The 27,764-nt window shown below is 39.7% G+C and overlaps 1 protein-coding gene across 2 annotated transcripts in view; it reads left to right on the top strand.

The window, feature by feature from the left end:
- The first annotated feature begins 18,275 nt into the window (after positions 1–18,275).
- RBMS1 (RNA binding motif single stranded interacting protein 1) overlaps positions 18,276–27,764 on the top strand; it is a 142,493-nt gene continuing 133,004 nt past the window's right edge. The window contains exon 1 of one of the 2 annotated variants that reach the window (XM_030241663.2): positions 18,276–18,575. In XM_030241663.2, coding sequence (XP_030097523.1) covers positions 18,501–18,575 — 75 coding nt within the window. In that variant the 5' untranslated portion in view covers positions 18,276–18,500. The remainder of the gene's footprint in view (positions 18,576–27,764) is intronic. The other variant, XM_030241664.2, reaches the window with a different exon arrangement.

The following is a 27,764-nucleotide window of genomic DNA, read 5'->3' as shown; positions in this document are numbered from 1 at the left end:
AACTGGAAAGATGTGATATTTATTTACCAGGAAGGTTTCAATGTGAATTTTTCATATGATCTGATTTTTAAAGGTTGAGCTGTGAGCTACAATAACTTGGTGGCTTAGCCAGGCTATTCTAGTAGTTTTCCACTGTTCCAAATAGCTCCTGTATGTAAAGACTCCATGACAGCCACATCTCAAATGTAATAGTGTCTCTGAATAGCATAGGATGCTTCCTATCTCTAATAGGCTGCTTTAATATACCAGTCATATAATGATGCTCATCAGTACAAATTACCACTGCAAGGTCAATGAATGTTAATATGTTTCCTGCAACAGAACCTTGAAGAATAATATAATCCCCTCCTCCTCTCTAACTAAGATAATTTCAGGCTGAGAACTGTTCTACGGCAAAATAAATTAAGTAATACTGAAGTGTGTGGCTATGCTGACGGTGATTTTGTAAGAAAAATAATCTCATCTTAGAATTCTCCTCAAGTGTTATAATAATTATTAGTCTTTAATGTTTTTTATAATCTGTGAAAATTCTGTGCTAACTGTAAACAACTAGGATAATTAGGGAGCAATATTCACAGAAGATTTAATTTAAATAATTTCACTTTTAATATTTGGAACCTTTCTCCAGGCTGTAAAGCTATACCCAAGCAAACAGGTGCATGGAGTATATGCAATAGTCACACCATGAGAGAGCTGCAATAGATTCTGGCCCTATCATTAAAGAAATTGGGGTTTTAATAAAAATTATTTTTATATATTTTTAAGCTACTGTATGTTAGACCATCTTAAAAAAGTTATCTGATTTCTGGTTATTTCTTAGGTTTTTCTTGCTTTTTGGAAAAATACTAATATACATTGTAAATGAAAGTTAATTTTTCATATGCAGGCACTAAATCATGGAAAATTTAAAGCTGTATTTGGTGCACCTCTATTTAGGACAGTATGTGAAAAATAAGTTCTTAACAGGAGCCTCAAGCAGATTAATTTTAATGTATGAATCTTTAATTCAATATTGTCTACAAAAGTTCTTTATCAAAGAAAAAACGTTTCCTGAATATTCTGACCTGTTTTCTTTCACAGCTAACTTAGCCACCTGTCATATTTGTAGCAGATAATTAATTTCAGAGCATACAATTAGTCTAGCTCAGAACAATCTTTGCAGCATGCTACCTTCTTATTATTTCTTTATCATGCTTCCCAGCCCATTGACTCATTACTTCTGTTACTACATTTACATTTTACTCTTGGGTGAATCCACAAAATAATAAAATGATAAGATAACAGACTGACACTGCTCATTATGTATTGTAATAACCATAATAAGAGGGATAATCACATCACGCTTATATTTCATGCATACTTCATTGCCTTAAACTCTGGCCTGTACTCATTGATGATTCACAGTTTTTTTCCTTGGTGCTTGCTAGAAGAACTTATCTTAAAGAAAAAATACATTAAGGAGTAATGGACAATTTATTTGATAATGTAAGGGTAAAATCATGTTAAATAGCTGTTTGAAAAAAGCTTCTAAAAATAATGTCTTTATTTAAAATTATATTTTATCATTAAGGTAGACAAATTAATAAAAATCTGGTTTGCTTCATAGCATATATTACAGATACAAAGCGACTCTCATGAGAACAAAAAATGCATAAACCATAGTGTACTGCTTTTTCCTCAATACATAATTCATACATGCAAATGTTCTGCAGCTATTTCACTATAAATATAATTAATTGCTGCAGATTCACAGATGAGGCCGTGTGACTGTGCATGCACACAGTGCCAGCCACACTCATTTATGCTGATTTCAGGCTAGAGACTCCTGTGACAAGCATAATAGGTAAAGAGGGGGGAAAAAAATCAGGATTTAGAGACACACAGCATCATGCAATACCATGTAGACAATTCCTCCCAGAGATGACAGCATTTCCACCAAGAATCTGATGAAAGTGGTCTGAGGTAAAAAAGGAAAGGTCTCATATTAATAAATATATGTACAGAGTAACATTGCATAGCATTAGCATACTGCAGTTTGGTTGCATTTATTCTATTGTCACTCAGCAATTATCTCTTTAAGCTGTTGCTGATTCTAACCATTGTGAAAACTGAAAATGGGTGTAAAAAGTTTTAATGATATTTTTAGTAGCTTTTCAAGGTAGAAGCTCAGTTGTTTTCCTTGTGGGAGCTTTTCTTATCAAAATGCACAGAAATTTTAACCATAGTCTTGAAAAACATGGAATTCAGGCTGGTAAACAAACATAGGGGCTATTCTGGAAATTCCAAGCAGGGAGGAGCAATTTGGTTGTGGAGGAGGGAAGCAGATGCAGAAGATGATCTAATAGGCCTCTCCTTTTCTTTAGTATGTGATTTAATCGCTGATAGCACAAAGCAGCTGTTGCAGCAAAGAAAAAATAAATTATGTAGTAAATATTTTAGTGTTGTTTCAAAATTTTAGTATAAGCATCATGTGAATAATTAATATTAAATTTAAATTAATATTAAATTTAAATTAATTAATTTAATCATAGTTTTTCTAAAAAGTTAGACCAGGCACTGACAAAGGGATTTTTCATTTCTATGTAGACTTTCAAATTCCTACGTAACATTGTGTCAAGAAAAAAAAAGAGAACCAGTAGATTCCATCTAGTGATTAATGTCCTATGGCATACTCAGGTGAAAAGGATATACTCTGAAATGTCATTTCAATTACATAATCAATTTACCTATTTGAATAAGCTGTTGAGTTCACAGTCCTTAAAATCAAAATAAACACCTTGATTTTTAAAAATCTGACCACCAAAGACTTCCAATGCCTCCTGCAGGAAATCCATTAATCCCTTCTGAATACTAAGGTATTCTCACAAATATTTAGAGATGATATGTTACCACCTGGAATTTCTAACTCCAAATGTATGTCAGTGTCTAAAGATTGATGCCCAAATAGATTCCTAGAGTGCAACTTTTGGGATTTTTATGCTTGCTGTGCTCTGTCTTGTCCATTTCTGTGGCACAAAGTTTACGAGATTTCTCAGATTTCTCTCTTTACTTGTCTTCTGTAATGTTCAGCTAATACCTTCAGCCTTGCTTTCTATATCTTTTCTAAAGAACTTGACAGCTAGATTTAGTTTCTTAAAATTATCTTATTTATTCTGCTTGGAGATAAGTTTGGTATACCAGCACAAGCTTCAGTTTCTTCTATTTTGGTATTATTCAATAAATATCTGTTCAGAACACATTGTCTGCATCTCTAGCAGCTTATGCACAATTTCCCAAAAGTAAATGGGACATGGATTCAGTGCTCTGCTTACACTGACACTTCTGATATAGTATGTTTTAGAAGAAAACTCCTATTTTTGTGAGTTGTTACTTAAAGCCAAAAAAATTTTTAATGATTTCCCTATATATATATATCATAAATGGTACAAAAAGACAAATCAATGTAAATTTTTTTGTCAGGTTGTCTTCTTCAACCTGATTCCCTGAAGGAAAAGGAAAAAAAACCCTTTGAAATTCTCTATAGAATAAAATCCTACCCATTATTCTTCAACACTCAAAAGCTTATTGCAAATGAAGATTTGTGGGAACATTCTTGTCCAGCAATATCTCTGTTCTTCCTATAAAAAGTTGTTACTATAATTTTTTTGCTTGCAAATTGACATCCCACATGCTTTTCTTGGATATCCTTTGAAAAGTAGCAATACTTGCTCTTCTACCTTTACCAAGATTGCAGAATTTGTAGACTGGTATCTTATTCATTATCTCAAAAGATTTGTTAAGAACAGCATAATTATTCCCATCTTGTTATCTATTTTCTCAGCTTTTTAAGTGCCTCAAAACCAAAAAATCCATCCCCTGTGTGAGTTAGAATGGCCTTTCTCTTGTGAAAAATCCAGTGCTAGAATGTGACCAGAATTCCACCTCGCCTCTGATTTTCATTTTGCTTTCTCTGGTTACTGCAGGTCTCATTAAGATTCTAAGAAATCACTCATCCTTTATAAACACCATAACTAAGATATTGTACTAAGAATATTTGCAAAGAGTTGAGGAATGAATGAGAAGAAATATAGATCTTTTTAAAAATATATCTTTTTCTAATTTGGGGTTCATCTTTTGAGGTTCATCAACTCGCTCTATCAAACAGTTATTGTACAGCAACCAATGGAGACATGGAAAAATTCTCCTCTTGTAGAAGGGAATATGCTTGTAGAACCCACAGCAAGCACAAGACCAAATGGCAGAATTACAAAGCTTCACTGATCTAAATCCTATTCAGAGAGATGCTAGAACTAACTTGCTCAGAGTACCTTTTTTTTTCAGTTTGACTTCCTCAATTGAGCTTGTTGCTGGGTTATGCTGAAGCTGAGCTAAATTAAAATAAATGTGGTAATTAGCAACAGAGGTTCATTGTTGTGAGACTGCTCTGAGAAAGAGCTGCCTTTGTATTTACAGAAAATAATTCCTAGCATCCCAATTCACCTATGGGAGTTTACCATGTCTATACAATAGCTATCTTCAGTACAGCTACTATCTTATAACATACTTGAGTTGTCATGGACCCATGACAAACTCCAAGGTCAATTGGGAGGATCAGCACTGATCCTTGGTGGTTGGTACCAATGCTGGTGAGCAATGTTTTCTCTGAAGAGCCTTTATGTGCCTTTCTCAGAGCCTGCGTGTTGTCCAGAAACAATGGCTCAGCTTCAGAGCTTCTCTGAATGCTGAAATTTTGGAAGATTACTTGAAATTAGGCAAAAATCTCGCCCATCAAATTCCAGCAGGTTTTGTGAAAATCAGATGGATAGAAAGGGAGAAGGAAAGAGCTCACTCACCAAGCAGTGCCCCCAGGAAGGGAGAGGCTCCATGAAGAGCTCAGCAGTGATCAGTGCTGTGTGTCACCAGTCAATCAGCTAAAGTTGCCTGGCCTGCAATCACTTCTTGACTAGGAACCAGTAACTGGATTGCTGCCTCTGGCTGAAGCAGCAGATGGAGGCAGAGGAGTGCTGTGGATGTCGTGTCAGGGAATGAGAGTGGCTGGGAACACAGGAGGAGCTGGCTTTGTCACAGGACTTGGCAGTCATAAGGCACATGAAGTTGGGTAGCTGCTGATGCAAAGTTTCCAATGCCCAAACACACAGGAAATCAAATTTTGGTGGGTGTGCTGTTCATGGAATACTTTGAATTTTATTTCAGTTTTGTTCAAATATATGCAATAATGAAACTGCTTTGAAAAAGTTCTGTGTTGTCAACTTTCTTTTTGTCTTATTACTGTCAAATTCTTCCATTTTGCAGAAAGATATAGATTTTATTTGTTTTCCATTCTATCTGTATAGAGATTTCTGAGTAGAAGTTGATGTGGACTTCAGGGCTTTAATTTTTCCTACATTAATGAATTTATGTTTGGATCTCTACCATGTATGAAAGCAGGTGTGCCTGCTTTCCCAGTGTGCTGCAAATCCTACTCTGCTCCAGGGCCTTTGGGAAATGCTTTACAAAGGAAGCTGTCACTGCACAGTTTCTGAGTGCTGTAAGCTGTTAGTAAGGAAGCAGTGAACCAAGGACAGCTATATCAGGAGAACATGTATTTTGCAGCTTGAATGAAGAGGCAGAGGAGCTTTAAAAGGTTTATGCCCTCTGTGTCACTCATTCTCATTTATCTCACATGTTCTGATGTGGACACACCAACTTTGAGTTATTCTGGATTTTGCCTTCAAACAAGGCCAAGGTGAAGTACTTGTCAGCATGGAATGCTCACATGCTGTTGAAAGGGCCCTCCACAGCTCAAAAGAGAGATCCACACCTCATACATATAAGGCTCTTCACCACTGAAGAGCTGTTGCAAGCTAAAGAGTAAGAAAGAAAAATAAGGTTTCAGCAGAAATTTATCTCCCTTCTTGAGAGTGTAGATGCACTGTCCACGTTCAGGAAGATTAAGGTGTGGTGAATGAATCACTATAATTAATTCTTATATATTATCAATGAATTGTGCTTGAAATTTCTAGTGGGCTGATTGAGATAATGATATGGAGAATGACTGACATCTCATCCTATCAGCTCTTCACCTGCTCCTACTCCTGTGAGGATGCCTGGGAATATTTTTTGTTGAAAGAAAGCAGACCACAGAGTCAGCATTTTCCCCCTCCATCCATGTACTTCTCTCATGACCAGGTGGAGATATTAATTTTTATCTCCAACAAAATGTGATGAAAGCATTAATTTTAAACAGATGGAATATATGTAGATTGGGCTTGCCTATTGTTCTCTACTTTTACCTTCCCTGTTTATGCCATCTGTTCTGGGTCTGTGTTAGTTTAGATTGTAATCCTTTTGAAGGAAGAAATAAAGCATTTTATACAAAGCATGATTAATATGTAGCAGGTAGTAATGACAATGTAACTGGGAGATCAGTTAGTTCCTTACTATTATCATTCCCTAGATGTTTCTATTAATGTTTGCCTTGTAATGTGCATAGTTCTGGACTTTTTTTTCACTAAGGCTGATTATTTAAAGCATGCTTTCTGCTAAAATATTTACAGGACAAGTATTTCTCTGCTGTTTCACAGTTTAATGCATGACACTATTGAAATTAAGGGGAAACACATTAATTCAGGGTAGACTTGTTGGTTTAAATTTTTAAAAAGCATTCTAAGTTTATGCTTCTTTTATATTCAGAGACTTTAACTTTTTTTCTTTTGCGTGTTAGCATTTATAATTGCCTGAGACTTCTTGGGCATTGTTAGCACTGGGACTGGCAGCACCAAAATACCCTGATAAGGGCTGTTTTGTGCAATACTTCCTGCCTTGCCAAAGCCAGGAAGTGCTAACACCCCTGCAGAAATTTCTCAAGTTTCATGGTCCAAAGCTGTTCAACAAAGCCACTGAGCTTTCTGGATGCTAGATGATAACTGATCTGGGCTTTTTTTATGTTTGCCTACCATTAGCACTGTGCCTAAAATGATGCCAGTTTGTCCTTTTGAATTGTTGGCTGTCCTTGAAGGCAAAACTCCTGTGCTTATTTCATCTTTCAGTGGGACAAGCACAGTTCTCCAGCTGTTTTGCAACTTTTGCTCAATGCATCCCAATTAATTTCCTGGAATAACCATGAAATAAGCATTTTGGGGAAGTCACAGTTTAGGCTGAGCTTGATAAACTCTTTATGGTGTGACTGAAGTAGGTCACTTGCAAGCAAGTTAGGGTGAGGCACTGTTGACAATATTCCACAAGATTTTTTTTTTTTTTCAAATAATATTTCCATTTGCTGTGACTGCACAGCTACTGAGAAAAGGACAGACACCTCAAGGAACCTTTTCCAAGGAAGAAACAGGTTGTAAGAATTTGGAAGTCCATGGCAAATTATTACCATGATCACCAGTGCTGAGTAAAACTGTTTATCCAGAAGACTTAAAAGAATCTTTTTTGATGGAGTTCTATGCTATGCAAAATGCAGGACAATCCAGTGGTTTAGAGTGGTGCTTTTTTACCTTTGTGTGTAAGACAAGACTTGATAGTGAGGTCATTATATAATTTATCTGAGAGCACATCTTGCAACTTCTTTTTCTAACCCAACAAAATAGTGTTCCATGTGTCCACCTGAGAGAGAGACAGGTCTAGTTTAGGTGGGTTTTTGTTTGTAAGCAAGTTTAAGGGAAAGGGGAAAGAAAAGATTCATAGGTATCAAGCTTGAAAGGGAGAACAGTTCTTTCTTAATAAGGTCTGCCCCTATCCCCACCTTTTTCACCTATAATTTTCAGAAACCAAACTGGGTTTGCAGAACTCCAGAGAGAAAAGAGCCTGCTGATATTCTTCCTGGAGAAGGGAGTCAATACAGCAACACAGCAGACTATAAAAACAAAATGACACAGAGGAAGTAAAGCCTTTTTTTTCCCATCCTGTGTGAGCTTAGGTGCATTTAAAAAAACCTACAGCTTGCTGGGATCCTGTGCTCCATCTTCATGGTTGTCAGTCTATTCCCAGAGGGATGCAGTCCAAAGTCTCCCACATCTGCTTCCTCTTTATGAATAAGCTCTTTGCAAGTTGTATTCTTAGGCCAGTTTTCCAGATAAAAGTGGTACCTTATTCATTCATTTTTTTCATAAATTGTAAGTGTCTATATTTTTAAGATCCAAGGAACCACAGTATACATGACCTCTTATCTCTGATCCCTCAACCATTTAAATTAATCTAATAGGAAAGGATCAGAGATGGGGAGATAAACAGGGACAGCAGCATGGAAAAAGTTGTGCAAGTAGAAGTAACTGGGTGACTGTCACACCCATGAAAAGGACTATTCATAAGAATTGGATCATCAGACACAAGGCAAGGCCAAATGACCCATGTTCAAAGATGTGTAATGCTTACCTTTTAGCAATAAAATAAATGTTGTTGATGAGAAGACATGATCCTTCCTAAGCAATTTTCTCAGCTTCCTGAATGTACACAGGAATGGAAAAATTGAGACTTAAAAATTGACTCCTGGATTTGAATCATGCATGATTGAATAGCAGACTGAAGAAAGGTCATGATGAAGGTCTTGTCTGTGAGCAGCTCTGTGGGTAACTGTGACTGAAGCCATGTCTTACCTTTTCCTTTGGCAAACTGAAGAGGCTGAGCTGAAATGTGAAGTCAAATATCAGCGTTCCTCATGCAAACATGTAATTTCATTTTAACTACGCTGTTTTGAAAAAAGGCTCCTCCCTGTTTGGAAGTCTTTTACTTGTGCCTACAAGAATACCCATCATACACACAAATGTGCTTAACTGCTCCCAGCTGAGTTGGTTCAGGTGTACATTTTGCAAAAGGACCTTATATTGAGCATGTGTTTCCTAGGAATATATTCACCTCTTTATCCTGCTAAGAAACGAGTTTTCTTACTATATCCTGCTAAGAACATACTTGAACTGAAAGAAAAAAATTGAAATTGAAAGGACAAAGCAACCTATCTACTGATTTAACAATCTATATTTTTAAAAGATCTGGGTTTTGTCCTTTTAATGGTTACAAGAATCCATGCACTGTACTAAAAAGTGACAGCTGTGGTTAAAATCTTGTATAAGTATGTAACAAAATATCTGGCAAATTTCCTTAGTTCTGTTAAATACTCAAGTAAACATATCATCAGTATGTATTAATTTCAGTTATTTTAATTATTCAAATTTTTAGTTCTCTCAGATTAATCTTACTTCCTTTGTGGGTGATTTGAATGCTTAATTGGATTCTGAGGTGGGGAAAATGTCCAGGGCTGCTAAGAAAACACACAATCAGTAGTTAAAGAAACTAGCGGTAAATGTATTATATGTGGTGATCATGATTAAAACACGTAAGTATGAAAAGGTAGAAGGGCTCTCAGCATGATCTGCCGTCTTTCTTTTTAAATACAAATGAGAAAAAAAGAGCAAAGCCTATTTTATTTCATTTAGCATTCGCAATGATGTGGCTGGGCCCTTGCCCATGGCAGGAGGGTTGGAAATAGATATCTAAGGTCCCTTCCCCCAAACCATTCTGTGGTTCTGTCACCACCGGGGCGTGTGGGAAGCCCAAAATGCGGAAGGTTTATAGGGATAGGAAACATCGACTCTCGGAGCCAGGCAGGGCGCGGTGCGGTGGGACCTGCGGGCTGCTCGCTGTGTCCCGGGGACACCATGTCCCTCCCGGCACCTCTCGGCACGGCCGTTTCAGCGCTGCGGGCGGCACTCCCGAGGCCGGGCCGGCCTTGCCCGGGGGCCCAGCGCAGCCCCTGGGGCTCGGCCGGCACCGAGCTCCCCGCGCCTCCCGCCCGGCGCGCCAGGGGGCGCTGTGCCCGCTCCGCCCCGCGCCCGCCCGCAGCGCCGGGGCCCGGCCTGAGCCCGCCTCGCTCCGGCCCGGCCCGGCCCGGCCCGGCCCGGCCCTGCCGGCACGTCGGGAGCTGCTGCCCCTCAGAATCTGCCGAGTTGGACGGGACCCACGGGGCTCATCAACTCCCTGCCCCGCACAGCCCCGTCGCCAGGAGCCGCACCGTGTGCCCGAGAGCGTTGTCCGAACGCTCCCTGAACTCTGAGGGCTGCGCTCGGGAGCGCTTCCCTGGGGAGCCTGGCCCAGGGCTTTGCTGATATCCAACCTGAACCTGCCCTTCCGCAGCTTTTCCGTCGGGCCCCGCCACTGTCACCGCAGGGCTCGGTGCCTGCCGCTCCTCTTTCCCTGGAGAAGGAGCTGGAGGCTGTGATGAGGTCTGACCATCCAGTGCCCGCGCGTCCCTCTGTCCGGGACGCTGCTGCTCCTGCCTGGCAGGGCTGTCCCACGCACAGAACTGTGTGTGACACTGAAAATTCTGCCCTACAGCTGTTGGCACAGGTGCTGGAGTTCCTTAGGTTTCCTAGGGAGCCTAAGGTTGTAAATGAACTAAAACTATAAAACCTTCGTGAATTCCTAATATATTTGATAAGCCGCTATTAAAGTATGAAAATCTGAAGCTATAAATTCTAAAGATGATTGCAAGGTTTATCAAATACTTGCTAGTCTCTAAGTCCTCTGGGAAAAAGTTATTAATGTTCTTTATTGCTCGAGCTGTGTTGATTACAGCTCAGACTTTGCCTTATTTATTTACGGTTTTTAGGTCCCCTTGGACCATATGTTTGGAGATTTAATGTCTTTATGCCTCCACTAGTGAAAATGGAAGCAAAAGTACTTTATATACATCAAATTCTTTTTGAAAAGAGTCAAAATTCATAAAATGATGCAATAAATACTGCTGGCATCTGATAGAAATATTATCCCACCATCAGTGAGTACTTTCATAAATTTCTCAGTGGATGAAAGCCCCAGAGACCAGAACTGCAAATGCAATATTTTTGTTTGGGTAGCTTTCCACCAAAATAAACACATTGGTTTATAAAGAATCGTTGTGAAACACAAGAACTGGAAAGGTTTTTAAATGCTATGAACATTTTGCTGTCTATCTGAAACACTTTTTTGGTACAACGATGTTTCTGACAGACATGAAATCCTAAGGAAAGGAAGAACTATAATAAGATAAGACTCATATTTAGGAAACAAGACAGATACGAAACAGTTAAGCCTACAGGTGAGAATTCAAAGGTGTTTTATTGCATTCACTTATTTATGTTAGAAACAACAAACTCATTAGGCTGGTCCAAAACTGGAGAACTAGCCTTGGAATCAGAAAATCCAGAATTATGGGGGGTTTTTTATTTGTTTATTTTTGGGGTTTTCCCACCTAATATATATTGTTATTTCTATTGTTTGCAACAAAAATTACATCCTTTATAATCTTGTAACAGTTATACAGACCTTTCTCATCCCAGTTTTATGTCTGTGAATGCACTAAAAAAATAGTTTCAGAAAAGTATTGTGAAGATGAATCAAAAAAAATACTGTAAATTATCACAGTAAAATGATGGCTTATAAATATCATAAATGTTTATTATTAAATGCAAAAGTGTTTAGCTTCTCAGTCAGGAATTTGGCATGTCCTGAAACATCACAAAATGGACCCAGAAGAATCTCAATTTATCAGATTGACACTCTTCCTCTATCAATTTTCAGAAATAAGAAAACTTTTTAATCTCTGAGAAATACACCATAAGTGGGACATCTGTGTGGGCCTTGCTCTTAATTCCACCGATTCCCATCAGCACTGGCATTGCTGTCTGCCAGACAGAGGAGAATAAATGAAGTTGCTCAACTTTGCTTTGTCAGTGTTGCATGACTTGAGGACTATTTCAGCAGGAAGTGCTGGGGCTTCCACAGCAGGGTCATCAGCTAGAATGAATCACCCCAGCTTGACTGAAGAGCTGGCATTTCATCTAGACCACAGAGATGGATCCAAAGCCAAGGAGGAAGCTTCCATTTTTACAGGAGATCAAGGGGGCTGACACTTTAATGTTTTTCTGAATTATGCAGTAGAGACACATCACCTCTTAGTTCTGACAATGTAGTGCACTGTGTTAATCTGCATCTACACAGGCAGAGTGTCCAGTATTTACAAACAGTTTGTGATAAACATGACAAATGTGAAGCTCAAGAACATGGACTAATTCAAAATGGCAATGTGGTCTGGTCATTTTCTGTGTGTAAAGAAAATCAAATAAATTTAGCACTGATAGGTATCTGTTGACATAAATACTGTGTTTGGTTCATGTGAAAAAGGAGGTTCAAATGTTCAATAAAATGACTTTTTCTCTGGTTTCATTAAATTACGAATTTAAGACATCAAAAATGTAGAACCTAATGATTATAGGTAAATTGCCTATGCTTTTTGAATTATTCATGTGCTTTCTTAAGGAAAGAAAGCTCATGCAATTGTTTTCCCTATTCACCTTCGTCATCCCTTATGCCATAATGATTTTTGAAGCCTCCAAGAGATTTCAGTGAAAGGTGATGGTAGAACAGAGGTCACAGATAGGATGACCCTGAAGGCTGCTTGAAAGTCAGTAGGTGGGAAAGGGCAATGAGTATGGTGTGCTGCTTGAGAGCCCCCAGGTGGGGCAGCTCTAGGTGTTGCTGTGTGTGATAGAAGAAGCAGGAGGAGTTTGAGGCACTGGAAAGATTTGCTAGATGGTTTATAAGCTGCACAACTTGTCTAAAATACAACTGTGTATAGATTGGAAGGTGAATATTTCATGCTTTGGAATAGTTTTATTCCAAAAATAGAAAAATTTAGGGGCATTTAGGGTCATATTGGAATGAAGCCTGGATGTTGTGTCCTTCACTTGCTTAAGATGTGGCTAAAGACAGTGCAAAATGTCCCTAAAGTCTTCAGAAACAAGATGGCTAGTGTCTGTGTTAATTAAACTTTCAATTTTTGTTTGCATGGCAGGAAAAAACCCACATTTGTTCCAAATTATCTATAAATGTTTAAAATCAATGGTTTGAATTCCATCAGGACCAACCATGGCTGGTTGGTCAAGCTGGTAAAAAGACACCCACAATTATTCTTATTATACTGCAGTCAAAGCAGGCTGGCCTTGGTGTTTAAGGAGAAAGGGGAGGAATGGCAAATACTGCTCTGAAGCTGAGATGAGAAAATGGAAAGGGAATGTCTTCAAGAAAGAATTGTAGCTGGTCAATATTTTATAGAGGTACAATTATTCTGTTCCTTGTTCATCTGCTTGCACAGTGAAGAGACTATTGCCAAAGAGACTCCAGGATAGTTAGGAGCTGTGTGGGATGGAAGTTTCTGATAAATAATATATGAATAGAAGTGGGATTCTTAACTACTTCCACCCTAGAGTGGGCATAGTCATGTAATACAACTCACTTTTGCCATCAGTGAGAAGACTATTTGCATAAAACATGTATTAAAGAGCTCTATAGAGCTGGACCAACAAGAGGTGTCTCACAAGGTTTTATGAAGAATGCTGGAAAAAACCAAATTGCTTTTAGTATGCAATCATCTCTGTCAGGTGGGCATCTTGGGGTAAACCAGAATATAGAAAATATAGAAAACGGGGCACTTATGTAGGAAAAGATACTTTAAGACCTACCTAAACAAGAGGAAAAGGTTATCACCCAAATTCATAGTGATATGTGTACCTGCAAACACAGCCTGTTTTCATGAGCAGTCTGGAGGCATCTTCTGTGGGTGTCCATTGCCAACAGCGGAAGCGTTGCCGTGCGCACATGAAACCATGAAAGGGGAGGTTCAAATGCAGAATACGTTAAATGCTTGCATGTTAGTGCCAGTTAAATACTTCACTTGCACAATCTTAGAATTCTGTCTGGCCCTGTAGATTTTCAGAAGTGAATTACGGTGCCTGCAGCTGTCAGGAGCAGCTGAGCCAGTGCAGTGCATGGCTCAGCTGTAAGGATAAACAAGGGCACACTGCATTCAGCAGAGTTCCAGGGAAATGCTCTTACACCAGGACAGCTACTGTAAAAGTACAGAGTTGTAGTCCCTCTGTTGAAATAAATATTTAAGAATTTGCTGAAAGGGTTAATAGCCACTAAAGCTAGAGAGCTGATTTAATTGATGACAACAATCAAGTGCTTTTCATCTTGGTGGCCCATGAACAATGGCCGTTTATTTAGCCTTTGTGCTTGAGTGTGGCCTAGTGCGACCTAAATTGAAGAGTCTTTCATTTGTGTTGCAAAGCAGTCATTACAACAAGGAGGTTTTGCAAGTAATTGGAACAGTGTGTGTTGAAGGCAAGAAGTTTTGGTGGACAGTTTAAACCTCACTGCATTTCTGTAGCCCCAGTGTGCTGTCTGAGCGTGTGAAGTAGACTCTTGGTTAGTTAACATTTGTGTGTGAATTAGGATGCAGTACCTGGCCTCTCTGCATTCACAACTGATGCACTGCTGCTGCTTCCATTTGTTTTAGTCCTTTTATGTGAATCGAACTCGGCAGATTCTTAGGGAGCGATTGTGGTGCCCTGTGCAGAGAAAGAATGGGGTGAATGTTTGACACAGTTTGCAAACAGAAGTAAGGCACAGGGTAATTTAGAGACTTGCACACCCTCTCACCCACATGCTGTGGTACATCTGGTTTCGAAGAAAGATCTCCCAAAACTCAAGCTAGTATGTTAACTAGAAAAAACAGTCTAGTTCAAATATCCCTGACTGTGTCACAGTAATAACGATTTCAGCACTGACATGTCTGTCTCTTTCAGCTCAATCCATGCAAAGACCACAAACGGTGCAGCGTACAGCAGTCCCCTTGGTTCCTGAGGTGAGATGGTTTAAATACATTTCCCTCCTATTCTGCATTGCATTTGACTTTTTCTGCCTTAAGGTAGAACTCCTGATGTTTAAGTTAATCTGTACAGCATGAATGGGATTTCTCTAAGAACACTGTTAGAGTCAGTGCATAACCAGTGATTGGGTTCAACTGAGTTGCCCTAAAACTCCTCTGAATGGTAGCACATACAGGCATTTGCTGCAAGAACCCAACTGTGTTTTCATCATATTTTAATTACTTCTGAGCAGTTAGAGAATATCTATGATAAAGAAGTAATGTAAAGGAAAAACCCCTAGAATTTAATAGAATTTAATATTGTTTCATTATTACTCAGTGAACTCTGGCCATAGACAAAAATATGGAGTAGTTTTCCTTAATATTTTGTAGGAAGTCAGCTTTTTACCCTTTTGTGTATCTACTTGCTTCCAGAACACACCTCAGTGTCTATCTTCCTTCTTAATCCTATACCTTGTGTGGTGCATAAATGGGGGAAGCATTTTAAACCTTGTGAGTATTTAGTCATGATGACAGGAGTTGGTACCACCAGACGGCATAAACTGTTTCAATTTAAAAGTTTTTATGTGCCCTTGCAACTAACATAAAATAAGTAATTAAATCCAAATATTTCCATTAGTATGAAAAGTTAAGAAATTAGTAATTTGATTTAAAGTTTCACTTGCAATGACAGCCTCTCTGTATTGCACAACTTGCATTCATATTACTAAGTTAGCTGAATAATCAACATATTAAAAAGCAGAGATTGCCTTTAGCAAGTGATGCTAGATTTGAGGTTTTTTGACCCAAGAATTCTTCATTGATTAATTCAGTAAACACCTTAACTATAATTAAAAAAAAAATTAAAAATACTCTGACTGAAGCTCACATAAATGATTCCAATAAAATAATTTCATCTTCTAACCTTTTTTTAATAAAAACTGAGTATTATTTTCAAACTCTCAATGATCATCACTGGCATCACTGCACTGTAAAAGTCTGCAGTATTAAGTTGCAGGTTTATTTTTTAAATTCGATGGTAAATATTAAACTATGAATTTTGAACTTCTTCAATGTCAGCTTCACAGATATTCCGATACAAGAAGATCTTTAATTAGAAAATATTCTGTCTGAAAATGGAACCAAATTGGTTTCATCATTACATTAACAGTGACACATGTTTGGGGACGAGAGTAATCTTTATAGGAAAAAACTTTGTTTGAGAAAGTTTTGAGTCTTTGCAAGGAGAGACTGGGAAGGAACTTGGAGATCAGCTTTAGCTGTTATGGTTGAAATCAAATACTCTCTTGGCCAGATTTGCTCTTTCATCACTTCCAGGAGCTGTTGTGGCAGAGTGCATTGCTGCTCCTCTTGCTGGCAGCCATCAGCCATTACCTATACCTTGACACAGTTAAGCTGGAGACTGTTGCAGTTGTAAATGCTGGAATTATATAGGCTGCATTTCCCCTTTCCTCATTTCCTGAAGGTGTTTTGTTTTTTGTTTTTTTTTTTTTTTTTTTTTTTTTTGTTTTTGTTTTTTTTTTTTTTTTTTTTTGGATGCTTCTCTCCTCATTCAGGATTGCACAATGTACTTGTGACAACCACAGTTGCTGTTTACTTGAAAATGGATTCCAGGAAAACACTTTTAATTTCCAGATGTCTTTAGTATAATGTTTTCTTTCAGATCTCATTCTTTCCTTCTCCTCAGGAAAATCCCCACAAAGTGCATCAATCAGTTTTTATTTCTTCTTTTTCCTTGTTTTGTTTTTTTTTAAAGGAAACTAAGTGTACTAGCACGCGAAACCTGTCAGCTTATGAGAGGCCAGCACCACATTCTTTGTAGTTCAACCAAGAACTTCAGACCACAATTTGGCAGTTCTCAAAACAGTCTACAACAGTATCCTCAGTATCTGGGCTGTAGTAACACATTTCCCCAAGAAATTCTGACACTTAATTTCTGCTGTCCTCTGACAATGCACTACCCTGGAGCCACATTACCTGGCATTCCTTGGAGATAATTGCTGCCTATGTGCTTTTTCCACTGCATAAACGCCAGTAAACAGAAGACAGCTGATTTTAGCCATGGCCATTTCAGCTTCTCCAGATGCACATTCTTAACCTCCTCAAATACCTGATATTTCTGTTCTGTTCAGCTTTCCCCTAGCTTTAATCTTTGTCTCTCTCACAGAAGACATTACCAACTCCTGTGTTTTTTGTGTTTCGTCTTGTTTTCATAGTCATTCTAGCCGTGTGCTGACAAACAAAATACCACCCCAAAACAATACAAAGAACCCCTCAAACCTAACCAAAACTCAAAAGCTCCCATGCCTTTTCTGGAGAAAACACCTTCTCCTAAAGATGCCACTAGTCCTTTAATCTGCATAGACTGCCAAGTGTGTACAATTCTCTTCCCTGGAAAGAAAAAACCCCAAACTTTTAAAGTGATCTTAATAGCTGGCAAGGAGAGCTGCAATGTCATTTGCGTAATTGTCCTCCGCTCAGCTGGAATTTGGAAGACTCTGCAGTTACCTCTCATTGCTGAGCCTGCACTAGGGATTCATGGCTGCACAAAGGCTGCCTTTGCTATCACCCTGAGATGCCTGTACATCCTACAGGTTTTTAATATTTCTTTCCACTATTATCACATTTAGTTTGGCTGATGTTAATAAAACCAGGAATTTTGGTGGGCCTTATTTTATTAATGTTTTATTAATCAAACAGTGCTGCAATACAAAAATGATTGTGATTAGTGTGACAAAGAAATGGCATCTGCTTAATGCTCTGAGGATCAGCTTATCTTTGGTTGAAAAGAGATGGATTTGTCAGAAGTAAACCCACTGGACTGAGTTTTTTAAACTCAGCAGTAGAGCATAGTATGCTGCTGCTCCCTACTTCTAGTGTTCAGGAAATCAGCTTTTTCAGAGAAAATATTCAAGTGAAAAAATATAGCTATTACTGTCTAGAACAGGAATGTTTCCTGTTGGAGAACTCAGCACCGCTGGCTGAAGTGCAAATTTAAGAACGTGCAATGGGCAAGACAGAGAATTTGGTCTGGCTTTGTGGTTGCTGCTCTGTAAACTGATTTTAGTACTGCAGTCTCTTCTGCTCCGGCAGATAAATGCACCCTGTACCGTCAGGCGGAATTGAAGCCAAATTTGGTTTTCCAAATTTGTACCCAGTTTTCCCCTCCAGCTTGTGCCCTGCACCACTGCTCAGCAGCGGGATGCACAAAAGAGGGAAGGCGATAACAAAGCACAACCAGGCTAATTAGGTCAGAGCCGAGCAGGGCGCGATACGGCCACTGCAGCCCTCCTTCTCCTCTCCTCCAGAACGTGGAGAGCCTCCGCTCCGCTCCCACCGGGCACCGCAGCTTTCCGCGGCGCTGGAGCGGCCCTCGGGCCGAGCGGCGCCGCTCGCCGCCCCCCGCCCCGGGGGCTGCCCCGCCGCGGGGCCACGGCTGGGGCTCGCCCCGGGCGCCGAGCGGGGCTAAGCGCCTCCCCTCGCCCCTGTCCCCCGCCCCTCCGCCAGCCCTGCCCCGTCGCCTGGCACCGCCGCGCCGGCCCCGAGCGCTCCCCGCGCCGCCGCTCCGCTGCCGCTGCTGCTCGGCCCGGCCGGGCGGGGACTTGGCAGGAACTCCCGGGCAGAGAGCGAGAGTGCCTGCCCCCGCTCCGCTCCGCTGTGGCTTTTGGGTGGAGGAAGGTCTGAGCTCGGCCGAGGAGCAGCAGCAGCAGCCGCCGCCGGAGAGGAAGAGACAGGAGGGGAGAGAAACGGAGAGCGGCTGGAGCCCCCCAAAGTACCCCCCCATCCCTGCACTGCAGGCTACATTTCCAGCTTCATGGGCAAAGTGTGGAAACAGCAGATGTACCCCCAGTACACCACCTACTACTACCCCCAGTATCTGCAGGCGAAGGTAGGGTCCGGCACGCCGGGCGGCGCGGCGGGTCTGGGGCTGGCCCCGCTCCGGGCGGCCGGACAGGGCCGAGCCGGGCGGGAGCTCCGCGGCTGGGGCACGGCCCGGGGGAGGCGGTCAGGTTGCATCGGGGAACGGAGACAGGAAAGAGCCGGCAGCCCCTTCTGCGGCCGCCGCCGCCCCGGCAGCCCCCGCCGGGCTCCCACCGCTTCTCCTCGCTCCCTAGCGTGCAGTCTCCGACCTGACTCCCCTCTCGCCTTTCCCCTCCCGCTGTCGGTCCCTCCTCTTCCCCAGGGCTCCCGGCGTGTCTCCTCCTTCCCAACCACGTCCTCGGCCACCCCGCCGCAGAGCGGAGCGCTGCGGGCCGCGCTCCCGCTGCCTTCGCCCAGCGCAGCCCCCGAACGCGGGCAGAGGAGCCGAAGTTCGGCCGGCTGGGGCTGCCATGGCCGTGCCTCAGCCGCGGCGGGGGTGTTGTGACATCCCGAGGGGTGGCGGGGCGTGCTTACTGCTGCGATGGGGATGGCCGTAATTCCAATTAAATACGGGCATCGGGGAAGCTGACGGATTCGGGTGGATACTCATTGTCTGCGGAGTTGGACCTTTGTGAGCTGCCACCTCACAGTTTTCAAACTGGATTAAAAAACGCATTAAGGGTCCAGGTCGTGATGATTAATGTTGAACACGGGTAGCTGCTGTTTGCGGGGATATTGATGTCAGTAGTTCTTGCGGTGGAGGATCTCCACCTTTTTCCCTTTCTCCTTCAAGTCTTTAAGGGCAGCCAGCCCCACTGCTCTAGAAGCATCATGCTGCAAACTGGCAGATGCAGGGGTGGTTGCATCAGCTGTCTGGAACATTTAGCATAAGCCTTTCCAACCACCAGTGACACTCCTCACAAATCAAAACAGACCCATATGAGGCTTCCATGTGTGAACTTTTTTTAGAGGTTATTACTGTGGTGTGGGTTTGGTTGTGATTTTCTTTTTTTTTTTTTTTTTTTTTCTATTGAACTGTCTTGTCTCTTTGGTAATGACAGGAAAGAATTCCCTTCCCTTTATCTGCACACTTGATAGGCTCTTCTTTTTATTGTGTTTGTGTTACTGTATTGTGAAATGTATTTTAGACTGCTTGGCTGAAAAATAAATTCCATTTGACAGTCATGAGACATTTTACAAGGCAGCAATGAGGAGTCTTTGAAATGTGCTTTTGTATATACAGAAATTGATAGAAATGTGACAAAGGTCTTTAGATGATTTGAAATTACTAATCTGTTAAGTGTGTAATCGACATCAGGCTAAAAGATGGACAGACTACAACCATTTAAAGATTTAGCTGCAGAGCAGTCACTGCAGTAACTGTTTACATATATTTTATATATATATATATATATGTACATATATTTAATGCATTATTTTAAAGAAAGGTGGAATGCCTAAAGGACAGCCTTTTGCATCACTTAGCTGTAAGACTATATGTACATTCTCAAATGGAACAAATGTCTTTATTCAGAAACTTTTACCCTCATGGTTTTGTGTGGCAATTTTAAGTTACAAACCAAGTACATAACATGGAATATATATAAGGCAGTATCACTTGTCTGTTTTGACCTGTAAATAATTGAAGAGTGAGATAAACTCTGATAGCTTATAGTAGTTAGTAAAGAATGATCCTAGAAATCCATGATCCTGTGAGAAAACATGATGGACCGTCTTTTGAAAATGCTTCCTGTACAGATAATTTAATATTGATTTGTATTACAGTCAATGACATCTTCAAACTGCCTTGCAGTCTTTGCTATAAAATTATACAGCCTGAAATTACATTGCTCTGTTTCAGCTGAGAGAACACTGAGCCATTTGACCTACACACATGAAATGAAATATCTGACATCCAGTGAAAGTTTCCTGTTTTCAGAGATCTTGATTTTATAAAAGGAATAAAAGAAAAATAGGTGTCTCCTTGGTATAGATACAGGGACCAGTGACAGTAGGTTTTGGTACTCAAATATGCAGAATTCAGTAACATAAGCAATCTTCCCACTATGGATCCCCTCTGGACATGTAGAAATATTAATTTAATTCATAGTTTTTAGCTGTTCTGTTCTTTGGGTCCTAAAACAGCTCACTGTCCACTCTATGTCCACTCTCAGTGATTCTGGAGAAATCTTTGGGTTTTGTTAAATGCAAGTGATAATAGAAGTGAATCTCCTTTGCTGAATGAACAATGGGTGATAGTACATGATTATACTGGGGGAGGTAGGAAAATCTCCTAAACCAGAGGTTCTGCTTCTCATCTTATCCTTGTTTAAATAATGATGGAAAATCTGCTGACTAATAATCTGCAAATCAATATTTGCAGGTGACAGGAATTTCTTGAAGATGATTTTTCTGCAGAGCGCTCAAAAATACTAATTAGATAAATTGCATACATTTCTAATGGCTCTTTGGGTTTAAATGTTTATATGGTCAACTATTTAAATTGATATTAATATGTTACAGATTTTAAAAAACAGATTTTGTATTTGACTGTTATGATCTTCACAGTCTTATTCATGAAGTATTCAAGCTGGTTCAGTGATATATTCTGTGAGGAAATATAAACATTTGCTGTGATTCAGCACCTCCCTTCCTCTAGTCTTAGGGAGCTCAGCATCAAAAGACATTAGTGAAACCATGGACTTCAATGAAAATAACAAAATTAACAGTGGAAGAAGACTTAAAATGAAATATTATGGCAATGAAAACAGTTTGAAATGACTTTAAGTTGAAGCTTGTAAAACCTTCATTTTTAGGACAGTTTTTACTCTGGAATTATATGCTTGACATATCTGGTAAATTCTGTGTCTTCTAATGAGTGTATGTTTTAGGACGGTTCCTGTATTGCAGCATTGTATGGCTTGTCAGAGAGCATCAAAAATATTTTCCAAGTTCAATGGATGTTTCTAATGATTTAGGTGCTTTCTTAAACCATATTTCTGTAATATTGCTTTTCAAATTTCAACTCAGTTATATCTAATTTCTGTACTTTAGCTTTACTTATAATTGAGAGATTTTGTATTTCAACATTTTGGAAAATTATTTTCATTAATATTACATGTGTTCTCCTAGTGCTTAAAGGCCTGTCTGCCCAGGAGTAAAACCTGTGCCAGGCAGAGTATTTTAATATTTAACAAGACAGAGTACACATAAACAAATACAAATGTGTAGAAACATGTTTAGGCCACAATCTGTTTGCTTTGGTCAAGTAAGAAATAAAAGTGAGTGTATGTTTTGTTTCCCTATATCAAATGGAATTCTGGGTCACAATGCACACAACAGTTTACAACTAAATTGTGATAACTACCTGCATTCCTGGTATTCCCTTGGAGAGTAATGTGGCAATATGAGCAATTCCACCTGTAGGCTTCTGTATCATAGAGGAAAGCTCTTTTTGTAAGAGAGGGTTTGTGGAAGATGGCAACAGTTCCTATAGATAGCGTGGCTTATCTAAAGTGTAAGCATTTAGTAGTTGTAGATAATGCCTGTGTGATACTTGAATTCTAGTTATTTTGTATGGTATTAGGTAACAAAACCTAGAACTAATGAAGTCTTGCTAAATTATCTTCGAGTGGGCTTTGAACTTTATCATTTGCTAGCTGCAAAACTGCGCTTTGGCAGCTCTGAGAAGAACCAATGTTTATAGAAGTTGTGTGGGTTTGTAGGCAGGACTGTAGATTGATACAAACTGTAGTGAGCAGGCAGATTCTGCCATGACAAAACCTCGTTCTCCAGCTGATGAGAGCAAACTTTAAAATGGGAACACCTAATTTTTATGCAAGCCTGTTGATGGCAGAGTGAGAAGGAAATGAGTTAACAGTGTTAAACCAAGTCGACATGAAATTGTCTTATCAGCAGACACTGGATAAGCTGCAATTTAGTGTCAGTATATGAAATTAATACACCAATGTAGAACCTTCAGCTTCTAAAGCAGGAGAAGTAGGACCTGCAAATTGTTTGCTGCTAATGTGTACCTTGGCACTGCCTTCAGACCAAGCACAGGTCTGTCGCCCTTTAAAAAGTTTCAGTTGCTGATGAGCTGATTTTCATCAGTATCAAGGATTACTAATTCTAATCAGTTTAGTTAGGTTTACTCCATATGCACTAAGACTGCAAAATCTGTACATAATAAAAGACAAGTTTGCAGTAAAGCAGAGTATGCATGCTTGTAAGGTTTGCACATTCGGTATTCTGGGGAGTTATATTCATTGTCCCTAGTTGTGACTCTGTGGTTCTTGGCTGAGCTTAGAAATTCACTGAAATAAAAGAAAAGCACAGGTTAGTTGCAGGCAAGCTTTTTGCTCCACACAGTAACCTGATCCCATTATCCTCCTCAGCTTCTTGAATGTGTTCTTTCCCATTCCAGACAGGCTGTAAGTTTATTGTGCAACTATGTAGAGAATTCCTTCCAAAAATGTACTATACTGTGGAAAGAATTGTAAAAATCTACCAATTTTAAGAAAAACTTGAGCATTTTGGTGGTAAGATAATCCCTCTCACTCTATAGAAGTATTTCAGAGGATGGAACATAGAGAGAAATGAAGAGTATTACCTAGAAAGAGCATTTTCTGTTCTTCCAAACATCCCAGTCCAATACTGAGAACATCTGTTTACATCCATACATCAGACCAGTAACTTTTTGTCACTGATCACAACGATTGTTCTACGTAATTCTTCCAGCCAGCTTGTTTTGTGAGGGGCATCTCTATCCTTGTACCAGTTATTTGAACTTTTCCTTTGAACTTCTCAAGTTTGGTTCAGGTAGCCTTTGATGAAATATGCCCTTCATGAAGTATTTCTAGAAACTCTTGCTGGAATAATGCTTATATATGCAAAATCCTCTCTAGAAATGGGTTGTGCAAAGTTCATACAAAGTTCTGCAAGTATTCATATCATGTATATTTGTGTACATCGTAACTCTCTAAACAACTCTGCTAAAGGAACATGAACTGTAGAAACACTTCACACCACCATCATCTGGAAGACTGGCTTCATTGAAGTCAGCAGGAGTTTTGCCTTTCATTTCAGATAAGCAACCTTTACTAGAACCTTGATATCTTGTTGGTTATGCTGATCATGCTTAATTTGGAGGTGATTTGCAATGCTCTGATGGTCATAATCTTCACTTCAGAGGAGCAAAAGTTAGGGAGTGCAACTTTAAGTGTGTGTGTTTGGGGCTGGAATCAAGGAGAAGCAGAAATGGCATCCATAAGGTGTGTTGATTTTGTATTTATTTCCTAGGGACTCTGTTAAAAAGAGTTTTTAAATAGCCACAATTTTCCTACTTGAATCCAACCTCCTTAAAGAGAGGGATGGTGTATATGTACATATATGTGACTGAATTTGCCAATGACAAAGTTAAAAATATTTTCTCCATTCAATCAATGATGGAAATTACAGGTTCTTATTAACTTTGAAGTTAATAAGAAGTTTGAGACTAAACTCATCCCTAGAGTACCCCATGCTTGGGGCTTAATTTGATACTGTGTGATTTGCGTCATTTAACAAATGTCAACAAAATCTTGGTCCCTCTTTGTGATTCTGTAGTAACTTTACTGCAGACATATGAGCAGGTCCTGAGTCTGCTGGTCTTATGGGACTGACTTTAGCAGAAAAGTGATAAACCTATATATGACTTGAAATAGTCTTGAGACATTTATTCAGTGCTGGTTTCCTTTTGTATTTTGATTGTTAACCCCCTCCAGGCACCGGGCTTGTGAATGTGAAGTTTATAACCACTAGGTAGGCAACAGCTCTAAGAAGCCAGAATTACACAATGTCTGATTTGTGCTGGTGTATTTTCTAGCTTTACTCTCAGCACAGGATCCCAAGGCAGTCATGAAAGGCGTGCAATAAGTTTGTGTGGGGAGAAGCTAATTTTCTTTGTATAAAACAGTTCTTTAAAGTATGTTTTTTTCAAAACTGAGCTGGTATTCTTCATAATGATAGTAGGTTTTTTTCCTCTCATTACTTTCAGACCAGAATTGAGCATGCTATATACTTCTAAGTACTTTGCTTCTTGTTGGAACATAAGTCTCTAGGTTTCAGTCTCAAGGATGAAATTTCCTTAGTAAATTTCTGAGCTTCCAATCCATGTTGAAAGAACAAAGAAAAGGTAGGCAAAATTATTCATGTTTTCCAATGAAGTAAAGCATTGTTTTCTAAATCTATTTTTCTATAAAACAATGCCTTTAAGAAATCTATCTTTTAGTATATACATCAAAAAAACACCTCGGACACAATTTTTTGTCTACTTTGAAGTCCAGGTAGCAAAGTTTGAGCTATTAAGGTTGATAGTAGATGCATCACTTCGAAAGGTAATTGATGCTACTAACACAGTGCTCCTAATGAAAGAAATGTGATAGTAGTAAAGAAGTTTGAACTTCTTTATTAGAAGAAGAAGGTGTAGTAATAAATGGGAAAGTATATCTTGGTACAGTTACGTATTTCAGTTTCAGTCTTCCATAATCAAGAGCAGTTAACAATGGTTTTAAAAAATTAGTTGTTTTTCATTAAATTATGCTTTTGGTTTGAGAAACAGTCCCTTGAAGATGTATGCTCAGATTTAGCTAAAATTACATACTTGTTTTTTGTTCAATTGTATAGACTTTGTGGCCTGTGCAAAGTAGTGTTCACAACTATTTCTGCTGGAAAAACTCCTACTTTGCTAAAAAAGTGAAAAATGGTGGAAAAGTGTGTTGATAAAAATCTGTTTGAGTTTATTTCAGTCAAAACAGACACAAAACAGATTTAGGTCGTGTCTACGGCAGTTAAATAGATGATAATTATTTTCTGACTTCAGGCATCTTCCTAGTCTTCCTCAGGTGAAAATACCAAGATCTGTGTTGAAATGTTATCTGAGTAAGTTCTAAGCTGAACTGTGTTATCTCAGAATTGGGAAGTCAGAGCTTGGACATGGCTAGGTATAACCAGATACAGGGCTCACTTGTTCCATGGCAGCTTTTGGAGCAGTGTGTTCTTGTTCATGGTCAGATTTTAAGAACACTTTGAGTTTCAGTTGCTCTGACTTGATGAAAACATTTCAAAATATATTTAAGCTAAGTTTTTGAAATCTCATGTAAGGCCTGTGAGAAATGTTTCAGAATCATTCCAGGTAGATGAACAGAGCTTACTGATACAAAATGGAACACAAAAAGTTTGGTGTGCCTCTTGTGCATTGAGAGGGAAGTATGGAGGATTTCTAGAGAGGTAGAGTGAACAGGCTTCACTTTGTGGGTTTTACAACAGGTTAAGAAGTGAATTCTTGTGCTTGTCTCTTGGCAACACACACTGACACAATTTCCACAGCAGTTTATAAGCTGTGGTAGTATCTGTGACCTCTTCTATCCCTCAGGCCATAGCTACATAATCACTTTAATTTTACATAACTATGCACAGCAGCCAAAAAGGGCAATCTTGTCTTCCTCCATTGCTCCCAGCAACCCGTTCTTCCCCCTGTTCTGGCCCTAGCATTTGTGTGGTCAGTGAGCTGAATCAAGAAACCAGTTTGGTTGAAAACTAAACCCAAATCCCCCAGCTGCAGTATGTTTCTACAGTGGAGCAACTGATGAGATACTTAAGAAGTTTGAGATTTGCATGGCTTTGGGTGAAGTTGTCTCCAAAAGAAGTCCACCCCCTTGGGTCTCACTTCAGTCTCACGCAGTGGGGCTGCAGAGCTCTTCTGGATAAAAGGTTTTCTGGGGCCTTGGTCAGTAGGGCTGCTGATTACAGATAAATTTGCTGATTACACATAAATGCAGATAGCTGTTTACACTTTTTTTCTATGACTTTATCTTCTTTTGTGTTGTTTTAAATCCTGTTAGATGGTGGTGCACTAAGTGTTAAAAAACCTTTTGAGTCTGTCTTTCATTCTTAGGACCAATGATTGTGGAGGTAAGTGTGAAATAATTTGCTGAGAGGGCTTAAGTTAGGTATAGGCCTGGGAGGAAAGAAGGAATCAAATGTAAATGAAACTTCCAGAGGCCTTGTAGCATAGTGTTACATCTAACTTTCCATTTTCAGCACAGTGCAACATTGATATTTTATTTCATTCTGGGGAAAGAGGGGAGAAGGCTGGCACTTCAAATTAGCAGCAGCTGCAGAATGAAGACAAGGGTGTTAGTGACTCATTTGGAAAAGTACTAGCTAAAACATTCTGTCTCCTAGAAAAAACATTAAAGAAGGGTTTATGATACAAACTTTGAATTTTGTGAATAGAGTCAGTGACCCTCTGGTTTCCTCTGCATATCTTTCCTGGTTAGTGACCATTTGCTTTTGACTCTTGCTCATGAAAGTGAGGAGAATACACAGGGACATTTTGGAGGGGGAAACATAGCTCCTATCAGGGTCAGGGACCTTAGAGTGCCTCTTACTTCTTTTGACTCAGTCAGTTGTCCAAAAACTCAGATTATTATTGTCCCAGGTCGCTGGAAAAAGGGCTCGATGTAATAGTTTCTGTGATGCCTTTGAATAAATGACAGAGAAGTCAAACTCCAGTTTCCCTGAACACAGGAAACTTGGAACATAGGAGCAGTTTCTTTGTTCAGTCCCAAATTTCTTTCCCCAATTCACTATTCTCACTGCTCAGGCTTTGTGCTGGACTGGATTCACAGTGTTTATATTTAGGCTGTTCTCTACTCTTTCCACATCTGTATTTGGGTGAGGGTTTTTTCCTTTCTCTGATGAATATGGGTATTTCCCTGTTTTAAGTCCAGGTTCTACAAATGGCTTTATTTAGAAGAGCAGGCTATTTTAAGAAGAGAAGGCTAAGGGGAGATGTAATTGCTGTCTAAATGTGTCAAATAAGAATTCACTGAAAAAGTGGAGGCAGACACTTCTTGGAGATGCGTGGGAATGGGATCACAGGATACCAGGAGCTCTCTAGCTACCAGCCTTCTGCTCAAATCAGGTTTGTCTAGAAGATCAGACCAGGTTGCTTAGAGCATTATTCGCTCTGTTCTAGAAAGTCTCCAAGGATGGAGAGGCAGAGCCCCTCAGCACAACCAATTTCAATGCTAGCTATTCCTGTAGTGATTTTTTTTTTTCTTATTTCCAGTCTGAACCTCTCTTTTTTCAACTTAGGCTCATTGACTTGTCCTCACACCATGGACCACTGTAAGAACCTGGCCCCTTCTCCTTGATAACCTCCTCATAAATT

Source organism: Serinus canaria, chromosome 7, assembly GCF_022539315.1.
Source record: "Serinus canaria isolate serCan28SL12 chromosome 7, serCan2020, whole genome shotgun sequence".
Classification (NCBI taxonomy): Eukaryota; Metazoa; Chordata; class Aves; order Passeriformes; family Fringillidae; genus Serinus; species Serinus canaria.
The sequence above is the reverse complement of the archived record's forward strand: the minus strand, read 5'-3'. Positions and strand labels throughout refer to the sequence as shown.